The 12,625-nt window shown below is 38.3% G+C and overlaps 1 protein-coding gene across 2 annotated transcripts in view; it reads right to left on the reverse strand.

Annotated features, from left to right (window-relative positions):
* Window positions 1-12,625, reverse strand: part of TBC1D5 (TBC1 domain family member 5) — a 273,887-nt gene that overhangs the window by 90,007 nt on the left and 171,255 nt on the right. For both annotated transcript variants that reach the window (XM_058657229.1, XM_058657228.1), the window contains exon 13: window positions 162-304. In XM_058657229.1, the coding sequence (XP_058513212.1) occupies window positions 162-304 (143 nt within the window). The remainder of the gene's footprint in view (window positions 1-161; window positions 305-12,625) is intronic.

Raw genomic sequence — 12,625 nt, forward strand, 5'->3', positions numbered from 1 at the left:
TGATGTTTAGTATGTTCCTTTGAAATTTCAATATACTACCTACCTGAAAATTTGTGTACATGTAAGCCAGATGATACAGAATATACAGTGTATCCAAAAGGCAAGACATTTGAAAATACCAGGACTACCTATGTGACGTAGGGCAGCCCACTAACACTTACAAGCATCTCGGATGTAGAGCAGCATGGCTAGGAAGATGTAATCGACTAAACTCAGGCTGAGCCCATCTGCAAACAAGGCATCCCAGACCACCAGGAGATCCTGCAGGGGGAACTCTCTCCCAAACAGCAGCCGCACCCACCGTCTGCAGGGAAACAAACAAACAATTCAGAAAATGGTACTTATCAGAGTCGTATCAAGTAATTAGTTTCTATCACAACTGTGGAAAAATTATGACTTATTAACTGAGTACAGTAAGCAAACACCACCTATGAGAAATATAGCACAGTCAAATTTGCTTTGCAAAAATACTATATAGCAAAATACTAGTATAGTAAAATCTAAATTTTAAGCTTTCAAGATGAATTTTGTGATTCTGTAACTAGGCCACAGACACCGAACCTTCTTCTTTCATGCATAAACTGCAAGTACAATGCTTGAAAATGGGAGAAACAGTTCATATTTAACAGAAATCACAAATCCTTCAAAGTAATGAGCAAATGAATATACCATGGTTTAATTGTTAGCCCACACGCAAGATTACGAATGAAGAATTTCCAAAATTTCATCTTATCTGATTTCTGTTGTTACTTAGCTTTCTGCAAATGTTTCTATGAAAAAATACCATAGCCAAACTTAGAAAACCATTTCTTCACAACTTCCTTCTCTCTAAAATGGTTAAAAACGAAATTATAGCAAATATTCAGTACTCCTGGAGCTGTGATTTTTTTTCCCTCTCATTAAACACAGACGATTGCCTGACATGAACAAAGCAGTGCTTGATCTTTCAGCTTTAGGACAGATTTACTCAGAGAGCCATCTTTTTACTTAGAGAGAGGTGCTTTTCACAGTCATCCTTCGGCCAAGAAGACGGACACGCCACACAGCAGACATGAGCAGCCGCACAGCAGACATGAGCAGCCGCACAGCAGACATGAGCAGCTAATCAGAATACTAAGCAGCATCTGTATGTAATTGTTTAGCGTGGATCGAGACACTCTGAACTTTGAAAAACGTTAATCATGCCATTTTTACCTAATTCTTATGAAAAATAAAAATAATTCAATTTGAAGTATTTTATCCATTTCCTTCCAATTTGAAATAATGTAGCTTTCTTATGCAAGCAAGAACTCACTCTGTGAATCTGCTGTGCAGCAAAGAATTAATAATTCCAAATTTTAAGTATAATTAAACGTACAAAATAGAAGACATTTTTAGTTTAAACATTAAGAGCTATTACTTCTTCGTTAAGTTTGGAATCAAATATAACCATCTGTGGGGTTAAAGTGGGGCAAAAAAAATCAAATACATTCCTGAGGGAGTATCATATTTCAGGAGAAATCAAAGCTGTGACAAGAGTGTATAATCACACACACACAGAGCAGTTTATCAGGAACCATGTATGTGACTGGACACTTAAGTTCTTTTATTCACATTATGAAATCAATTAGCAAATGATTAGATGATATTTTCAACTACATCCATTATTCTAGTTTTCAGGAAAAAAAATACATAGGTAACATTTACTGCTCACAAATGTTACAATATCTCTCACAATTTTTATCTTGAGCGTTATTCCACTGCTGAAATGAAGCGGGACTCACACAAAACAGTTTTCGGTCTGATATGCCTGTGTTTATGTGATTGAAGGGAAAAAAATTACTCTTCCACTTTCTTGTAATCTTTCCAGATTATAAATGTTAATCTTTACCATTGTAAGAACAAAAAACCTGCTGCATGGAATGGATCGCTCTTCTTAATTACAAACAGTTAATGGGTCTGGCAAACAGTATCGGAACTAGAGTTAGACAAAGAGAAGAAAAAAAAGACGCAGGTCGAACCATGTGGGACACCTGTTTCAAGGATTTTTGACTGACACAGGTATCTGGATTTTTACATGACTAAAATGCTTAAAGTATGGTTGCTTATGGTTACTCAACTGACACGAGTGAAAAAAAGTCCACCCACGACCAGAAAAGATGACGGAACGGACGGGGCCGCAGTGTCTTCCCCTCTGTCCAGCACGACTGCCTGCAATTTTCTTACCTGCACTCTCCGATTTGGTTTTATCACACACAGTGCTTCAGGAACTGAACAGGCAACAAGGCAACTTACTTACCAGGTGTAACTTCTACTGTACTGTTTCGGCAGCAAAAATGCCCAACGACTGCTCAACCCTCCCCTGCAGCCTTCCTGCTGCTGACGGCTGTGGGAGCTCAGCTTCCAAAACCACCATGCAGACAAGTAAGCAGCCATTTCTAATGCAGCATTGTCATGTCCAGGAATCTACATAGAGTAAAATATGTCCTCGTGCTTTCTGTGTGAAATGACACATACTGCACAGGTTTCAGTTCTCTCGCACACTAAAGTGTAATCTACCTCATGCTACTTTATAAATGTTCCACTCAGTGTCATTCTTGAAGTCTTACTTTGCCAAACACATTGACAAATAACTGAAGGGCAATAGTCAGACAGCGTGTAAGAAGAGGAAGGGTTGAAACCCAGAAACTGATTTGCAAAGAGCTCGATGAATTTACTAAAGTCTTGTTAAACTCTCTGCAAGCCCCTATCATGCTGGCAGGAAGCAAAGGCACAGCTAGTTGAAATCATAGGTGCTGATCTGGTTAATCTTGGAAATAAAAAGAATTTACAATATGGGAAAAAAACTCAGAAACGCATAAGAAAAAATCTATTATTAGATGTTTTGCAGGTTTTTTTTTAACGACTTAATAAGTTGTACATGTGAGGGTATTGCAGCAAAATAGTTTTATTTTGCATGCAGTTATAAGAAAATTAGGCCAAATTCTCAAAATATTTAAGAATCATACAACTAATGAAATGCTATGAGACCAACAATGGCCTTATCATAATTTAATCACTTTCATCTCAATTGGATTTAGTTCATACATTTATTCACAACACACAAAATTTCCTGTGCTATTCTGAGCTTTCTTCATTGAGTTTAAAATCAAAGAAAAACTCAGCTCTGTATGAAATGAGTTAGAAATTATTTTAGTAAGCTTTTGCATTCTTACAAAACTTAGTCTAAGAAATGAGGTCTTATAAAGAAGTCAGCACCACAATCAACATACTCTTATTGCAGTTAGAAAATACTGAGTGAGAGCTTAAAGTCACAGTTACAGGTAGCAGTAAGCCTTTCCCAATTTCAGACTGCTTCAGTCTAACTGCATGAAACGATTACCCCTGCTTTATGTATGTTACACCTGTAGATCTACTTGGTAATTAAAATATGCACAAACATAAAAAACTGAGCTATTAAATTTACTAATAGACTGCCCAATAACAGACATAGTTTCCATGACTGCATTTATACCATTATTCTCAGTTTTAAATTTCTGAGTATGTAAACTGCTAGTGCCAGAGGACCGATAGTACTGATAGCATAGCAGTGCAGCCGATGACCCTGGAAACACTTAAAGAAACCATTTGTAACAATACAGCAATCAGTTCATAAAGTCACCAACTGAGGGACATTTAAATGAAAACAGTTTTAATCCAGTACTGCTGTTCTGTATAATACAGGAAGAAAGAAAAGCAAACCGTAGATCTTCATTTCCTATCTCCTCCTTTTCTGTTTGATACGATGCTAGTACTGCTACCTCACAACCAGGATTACAGAAGAGCTATATACTGCGTAATTTCACAAACATTGCAAAAGCACCCCCAGTAACCCACAATCACGAAACAGCACTGGGTAAGCATTTTAGAACACAAAAGAATAATGTGTACTTTTGATCAATGATACTATGCTTTGCTTTCTGTTTACTTGTACTTTCCAAAACTAACAATTTTTAAATAATCCATGCCTGGTATAAAATAAACACAGAATCCAAGATCTATATTAACACCAGAGAAACCAAAGGCTCATCACCTTGACTGAGTTCAAACTCCTCTTACATTGGTCCCTAGGTACTCAGTTGCTTTGAAATTAATATTCTGAGTTTTCTGTATCAACTCTGTGGAAACAGTCCTGAAATCAGAACTGAATTTTCACACTTATTATAATTAGTGTCACAGGCATTCTCATCTTTAATCCTACATTCTCTAGATAGGAACATTACAAAAAAATGAAAGCCAAATAAATGATTTTGTTACAGAATTACACTTAGTTTATTCTCCGAAGTGCTTTGCAGAATACATTATTGGAAGACGTTTAAATTATTTAGAAAAAAATTTTAACCTAGTCAACTATTTCAATTAAGTCCTCTTAAAAATATTAGATCTATCACGTGACTTACAGAATTATTTGAATGCTTCACATCCATCAAACTGCCTCAAAAACAGAAAGAATAGAATTTTCAAACTAGTTATGGTGTTTTACAGAATTCAAGTTTACTGTTAAAGTGTTCCTTATAGGGGCTGGTCTGGCGGCAGAGCGAGCTAATCCTCCACCAATGCGGCTGGTAGAGACGCTAGTCCATGCTAGTCCATGGCTGCTCCACTTCCTATCCAGCTCCCTGTCTATGGCCAGGGTAAGCATTGGAGGCCCTTGAGTCCTGAGCCCCTGCACCCACATGGGAGATTCAGAAGAAGCTACTGGCTCCTGGCTCCCAGTTTCCAATCAGCTCAGCTCTAGCCATTGTGGCCATTTGGGGAGTGAGCCAGTGGAAAGAAGACCTCTTTCTCTCTCCTTCTCTCTTGCTAAAATACGCTTTCCAAATAGAAATAAATAAATCTTTTAAGTTTCTTGTAATACATGTTGAAATGTGCCTGAACTTGGCTTTCTGGGAACATGCTGATCCTAATTTAACACCCACAGCATGTGTACTTTAGCTTTTGAAAGTTCTTCTTCTTCTTCTTATTATTTTTATTTAGGGAAAATTCTCTGTTCCTTTCAGAGGACAGAAAATAGTCCTTTATTATGGAGCTTTCTTATCCAAAAATAAGTCCTAATAATTATCACCCAATCTTACTAAAATTTTTTCTCCTTGGCAAGTGTTTGAAGCTATTTTGTTGGAACAAAGGTAATATAGAGTTCACAAAGAAGGTCTGAATGGAAACTAGAGCCTGTGTACCTGTGTACCTGTGTTTTTTCAGGGATAGGAGGTTCATGAGGGTATATGACACAGAAGTTAACAATCATATGCTTCTGAGACTGTGTAATGCTTTAATATCCATTCTCTCTCCGAAACAGGTCAGCTATTTGAATTAAAAGTAATGTACTCAAGGACAGAGTAACTTCTGCATGTATGACTAGCCATGTGTGATCAGTGAGTTCACCTGAGCCCATGGAAGATGCAGCAGTCTGGTCTAGATGCAGTTTACGACCAGGAGGCACTATTGTTGAGAATCTTCTCGTCCGTCCCCACTAAGACACACTGGAGGTGACGTAAAAGCTACTGAAGAGTCAGCCTTTGCACCCTGTCACGTAAAAGCTACTGAAGAGTCAGCCTTTGCACCCTGTCATATGATTGGGCCTTGCCACGACTCAGCTACTGGTAGTTATATTCTTAACAAAATTATTTTCAAGCTTCTATTGTTCGAAAATAAATAAATGCCACAAAGGCATGGCAGGTTCTTGTCCAAGCTGTTTCAGTTCTAATCCAGCTTCTTACTATGCCTGGAAAAGCAGAGGAAGATGGCCCCACACAGCTTGCCAGACCCCACCTCCAGAGCTTTTCTGATAGAGAACATTTAGGTGGAGTTTGATTGTGAGATAATACTTTGAAAACCACGATATAGGAAGTTTTGGTTTCTCTCTAAATCTTCTCAGCCTACTTTAAAGATCATGCAAAATATATACAATAAAGAATTATGATTCATAGATCTCAAAATTTTTGTACCAAAATAAGTTGAACTTAGGTTTTAATTTCATTGTCCAAGAACTTTTTGAAGTGCCTGTACACTGTTGCAGTCCTATGGACTGGATGCCATGCTGACAACTCTCAATCATTAACACGAAAATTATCCAAAGTGAAATTTCAATTCAATAATAATCCTATTAAGTTGGCTTCCCACAGTCACTCTGTGTTTTTCTGTGCCCCCCCCACAAGAACCAGAGTTTGTTAAGGGAATGCAAACTAATGGCAACATTAGCAAAATATAATTAGGAAGGTAAAAACAATTTAAAGCATTACTAAATACATTTCAAAGCCAAGTATTAATGGTTTTTGGATTATCTACCACTGGGGACTACACATGCCCTAGTTTCCATCCACTAATGCAGATAATCAAGAGCTGAACATATCTGCATGTCACCCAGGTGCTTTACGAGGGGGCAAGTAAACGCAGGGAAGAACAAAAGCAGCCTTGAACGAGCCGTGGAGCGCGAGGGGCAGGGAGCTCCACCACACTCCTGACGGAGTCTACTCAATTCGTGAGACTCTCAGAAATTCAACCAAAATGGTCAAAAATGACCTTTCCCTTCTTAGTAGAAGCTAAATGGAAACAAAAGTTAAAGAGGGGCTGTCCACATAACTTTACAATAAAGTACATTTACATTTGCACATGTGTGTTGTACTCATACCCATTTTTAAAAAGGCAAATGTGTATTGATAAGAAAAATTTGTTTTCTTATGCAAGGAAGACTACAACTCGATATTTTAAAATAATCACAATTTCTAATATGGCAAATATTACACATTTATAGAACTTTGCTACAAAACAATAGTATTCGATTTTTACATAAATCTCAACTTTTAAAAAGAGATTCATTCATTTATTTATTTGAAAGTCTGATACAGAGAGAGATGAGGAAGGTGAAAGGCCCCCCATCTGCTGGTTTACTCCCGATGCCACAGCAGCCAGGGCTATGCAGGGCTGAAGCAAGGAGCCAGCAGCTCCTGCCCGGCCTCCCACACGGGCGCAGGAGCCATCTTCTGCTGCCTTCCCAGGCCACTGGCAAGGAGCTGGATCGGAAATGGAGCAACAGGGACAAGAACTGATGCCCACATGGGATGCCAGAATCTCAGGCAGCCGTTTTACACACAGTGCCACAAGGCCAACGCCATCTTACTCTTTCAAAAGCACATCTTATTCTGAATGTTCTGCAAAATAAATGCATTAGAACTCCTAGGGCAAAAAAGCCCCTTTATATAAGGTCATGTTTTCGTTTACCTTCCGGTTCGTAACTCCTGACCGAACAACACAGGCAAGAATACACGTTTTTGCAAGTAAAATACAAGTTTTACAGAGAGACTTGCCATGGTCTGATGTCACCACACAGCCAAAAGCAGCCTACAGATTATTAGATGAAAATGTAACCCCTAGCCTGGAATTTTTTTCACTTTCATAGTCTTCTTTAGTTCCTATTCAGATGCTCGTTTATAAAATTTCTCCACACTAATATGGAGGATCATAGGATTCACAACATGTAATTTGCTGTGTCATCTATGGTGACCGCACTTTTCCGAGTAGAAGAAATGGGGCTTGTGCAGGCCTGCTCTTTCTTGAAGCCACCACTTACAATACAGTAGTAATTACAGCCACAGGGCCCTGTACGATTCAGAATGCTTCCTTTCAAGGAAACTCATTAAGGAAACTAGAAAGAACTAAGAACTTGCAACGAAAAGTTAATTGCGACTTCTGGTCAGCTGATTTCAGAAAGAATTATGAGCCCTCAAATTACCCATCAGGCTAACAGAAAGAACGGAAACTCAGTGGAGTTTGTGTTTAGTGAGGGCATCGTGGTATGTAATGCTCATAAATTAATCTGCTCGTAAACCAACTCAAATATGAAGCAGCTGAAACATCACAGAAAAAAACTTCAAATTTATTTTCATCAACACACTCATTCTTTCCACATGAGCTCCCGGTTACTACGGTTAATTCCTGGTGTGTACTGCTCCAAATCGCAGACTTCCAAGTTTGAAGCACTGCTCTCTGCAAAGCTTCCCATTCTCGCTCATCATCTTTCTCACTTTCTGAATTCTTTATTTCCTTGAGAATTAACATGAAAACTACACAGAGCCATTCTTCTGTAATTTTGTGGATTTTTTTTTTGTAGGTAGAGAAAAAGAATTTTATAGTGTACAGGATATAATAAGAAACCATCTTCCCTTCTATTCCTGATCTGCTCCCTGCCAACAAGTCCACTCTCCTGCAACTGTTCTTTCACAGCATAAGTTTTTGTAGATTCACGCACCTTTTAAAAACATAAGAGGGGGCCTGCATCTGGCGCACAGGGACACGCTGCTGCTCAGCACCTCAGATCAGGGTGCCCGCTGACATCCTTGTTGCTCCGCTTCTGAACAATTCCCTGCCAATCTGCCTGGGAAAGCAGCCGAAGTTTTGAGTTCCTGGGTTGCGGCCATCCACATGGCGGGATCCAGATGGATTTCCTGGTTCCTGATTTGTTTGATTTTATGTTATCTCAAGACTTCACTACTCTGAGTTAGGTCTTTGATTCCAAAGAACAGTGTTTGAGAAATCTCACAAAAAAGGAGGTTAGGGCACACTGCAATGCGCTAGTATTAAAGTACAGTTTCCCGACTGCGTCACTTGCAAACCCTTGGCCTGCATTCGGCACGTATCTGCTCCATCAGCAGCTCTGCTGAGGGTCCAGCAATCTGTATTTTAATAAGCTCTATGGGAGATTCTGTTGTTGGCTCAAGTTTGAGTCACTATTTTAAGATTATATAAAAGGATACAGTCTTGGGCCCAAAAGCTACCAGGAAGTAAGGTTTCTATTTTTTTTTTCTACCTCTCTTTAGCACCTTTTCCTAGAGAGAAATTATATTGTAATGTCAAGTTCACTAAGATTTTTCTTCATTTTGATGGGCTTATGAATTGCCCATCGAAGAAGATGTAAGTGATAATTTTCTGCTTATCTAGATCATCGATTCCTCTGAGATTCATTGCGTGTAAAATTCCGAGAAGGCTCTACAAAGTGGCTAGTTAGTTCTCAAACTGCATTTCAGAATAATCTATTATTTTTCCAATGAGTTGAATTCTATGGGGCTGGCACGGTGGCGCAACACGCTAATTCTCCAGCTTGTGGCACCAGCATTCCCTATGGGCACTGCTTTGTGTCCTGGCTGTTCCTCTTCCAATCCAGCTCATTTCTTAATGGCCTAGGAAAGAAGAGGAAGATGGCCCAAGTGCTTGGTCCCTGGTACCCACGTGGAAGACCTGGAAGAAGTTCCGGGTCTCTGGCTTCAGATTGGCCCAGGTCTGGCTGTTGCAGCCACTCAGGAAGTGAACCAATGGATAGAAGATCTCTCTCTGTAACCTCGGCTTCCGAAGAAAAATAAATCTCAAAAAAAGAAAAAGAAAAAGGAAAAAGAATTCTACTTTTATTAAGCATTTTACCCGTAAGACTTATCTATGTTGAAAATCCAAACTGTCAAAGTTGCAGTATCTTAATAACACATTTACTGTTGTGGGGCCAATGACCTTATCCCAGAACATTTCTGGTATACTTAAACATGCATTTGAAATTATTTCTATAAATTTTAAAAATTCATGCATTTCTATATGCCTATATTATATAATACATGCAAAAACGTTATTTTCTACAAAACAAAAAGCTCAATTAGCAGTCATTTATGTTCTTATTCATTCATAACTGCATTTGGTTTTAACTCTTTCCCTTAAGATTTATCTTAATGCTATTTCTTTATTACTTGAGATGAATCTTTCATTCATACATTTTTATCACTTTGTTGAGTGACTCACCAATAAAAGGTGAAGAATTTTAGAGAGTGTTACTTTAGAAAAAAATCAATGGGTTTTAATATGCTCTATCATACTAACTTGATTTCTTTTTAGTTCAAGGGCAAAAATTTGGGGGCTGGTGCTCGTGACATGTGGGTTAAATAGCTCCCTGCAGTGCTGGTCTCCCATATGGGTGCCGGTTCAAGTCACAACTGGTCCCCTTCCAATTTAGCTGCCTGCTATGCACTGGCAGAAAGCAGTGGGGGACAGCCTAAGCACCTGGATTCCTGGCTCCTGGAGCTCATGTAGCTCTAGCTGTTATGGCCATGTGGAGAGTGAAGCAGTGGATGGAAGATTCCTATCTCTTTCCCTGTCTCTCCTTATCTCTAACTCTACCTTTCAAAAATGAAATAAACCTTTTTTGGGGGGGGGGGATTCTAGTTTTGTTATGAGTTTTATTTTGTTCTCAAAGAACAAAACTTGCACTGTTTCTACTACATGAATTTTACTAAATGTTAGGCTTCCCCGCTGCTCCTTTGGTATGGCTACTTTCAAAATAAATGTTACACAAATACATCAAGTTGATTTTCTGCTTATATCACAGATGGTTTGATATATATCAATTATAGGTAATTCATGAGATTAAACGTAAGGCTCTCGACATCCTCAGTCTATAGAGTTTGTCTGATTTACCACGCAATAGAAGAGGTATGAGTCACTGACTAGTATTGTATTTTGTCTTACATTTCCTGTAGCTGTTATGTGACGAATGCTAGTTTTTTGTAGGCCAGCAGGGAGGGGGTGTATCATGATTAAAGAAAGAGATTCATTTGTGAATTGTAAACTTTTTATTATAAAGTGTTCTCATTTATCTCATTCAATGCCATTTGCTTTAAATTCACTTTGTCTCCTATGAATATCATTACACCTCTTCATTTCCATTTGCTTTTCCTGTTGTGCCTGCACAAATTGTTTTATACTTCTCCCCTTTACTCAGGCTGAGCCACTGTTTGGGATGCATGTATGCTCTAGCAGAGTGCGTGGGTCTGAGTGCTACCCTTGCTTCTGGTCTAACTTCCTGCACTGCACCCTGTGGGAGACAGCAGGTGATGGTTCAAGTACCTCGACCCTGCCAGTAACGTGGGGGTGCACCGTGCAGGTTCAGTCTACTTGCTTGGGCCTGGTCCAGTCCTAGCTGTTGCAACCACCTGCCAAGTAAACTGGAGGGTGGAAATTATTCTGTCTCTCTCTCACTTTTTCGTGTATGCAAAAATGAGCTTAGAAAATCAAGATAATCCCAGGGTAATTGAACAGATAACCAAAAGTAAGATCAGTATTCCTTTCAAGACTATAAATTGAGGAAGCCAACAAACATAACCTTCAAAATGTGTAGCATTCAATAAATTAGTACATTTCCTGTGAGGAAACAGGGAAATGTGACTCACAACTACACATTTCATAAAGGAACAATCGCAACTTCTCAAGAGCCCTTCTTGGAAGTATGAGACACACAAAATCCTACCATAAGTCTAGAATTACATCAAGATTTCCAAATTAAAAAAAAAAAACTAAGGGAACACCAACGAGCAATATTTAGCTTGATCATAAGTACAAAAACCCTTCGTAAAATTCTAAGTGTTGATGACATTTACTCTTGTTTACAAAATCCTGAACAATTTACAAGAATAAGTAAGCCAATGAGTGGATTTAGAACATTTCAAAGCTGCAAGGTTGATATATCAAAATAATTGTAAATTTTTACCTTGGGTATGGGCAAATGTTTTGAATAGGCAGTTCTCAAAATGAGATAAGCAGCCAACAGGTATTTCTAAAAAAACAAATGGGCTAACAGGTATTTCAAAACCACCTCGATATCGTCAATTATTAGGGAAACAAATTTGAAACACAATGAGATTATTATCTTGCCCCGCAAAGAATAATTATATTTAATGAAAATGACAAAATTATCTTGAATGTAGGGAAAGGGGACTGTTAAGCATAACTGGTGGGACAACCATTACAGAAAACCAAAGTATAGGTGTTGCATGGTCATAATGGAATATTATTTAGTCACAAAAAGAATAAAATTCTGTTATTTACAATAACATAAATGGATCTGGAAGACATATTGAGTGAAGTAGTGAGCACTGAAAGAGAAGTAACAAAGGTTCTCTCTCCTGTGTGGAGATGAGGAAGGGGTATGCATATACTATAGCTGGACATGCTGTAAAAGCTAAAATTAATGATTTTTAAATAAATGATTCTTAAGCTACCTTAACTTGGTGTTAAGTTTTACTTCGTATTGATAACTATTTGTTGCTTGTTGGAACAAGCAAAAACTGAGATTCCTGACTTCATGGAAGATTAAAAAGAAAACAAAAAATATGTTAACTTATGAAACATCAGACAAGTGATTGTAAACTTAATTTCAGAAAATGAGGCAAAAATTACATCTTTGATTTATTCACATATAAAGTGGAAATTAAAATCACGGAAGTGGCAGATCTGCCGACTTCCAGCCTAATGCTGTTCTTTCACTACCACCTGCGCTGTGTCTGTGTGTCAGTCCCAAGCTCCTGGGCCTCTCTTCTTAAACATTCTGTCTGAAATCCACAGAACATTCCAGAGAAGATGACTACTACTTTGGATTCTGTCAGACTTCATCCTCCCATCTTGCTAATTCTGTCTTTGATAAAATAACAGAATTTATTTTCTGTATTCTTGATCAGAGACCACCAGACATAAGGCATATTAGGAGAAACTCCGGAATAATAACAGGATGTTTCTATTACAAATTTCTCTTCCTCGAATTCAAGAAGACATTTCACTTATAGACATAATCCAGCAGTAC

Source organism: Ochotona princeps, chromosome 30, assembly GCF_030435755.1.
Source record: "Ochotona princeps isolate mOchPri1 chromosome 30, mOchPri1.hap1, whole genome shotgun sequence".
NCBI lineage: Eukaryota > Metazoa > Chordata > Mammalia > Lagomorpha > Ochotonidae > Ochotona > Ochotona princeps.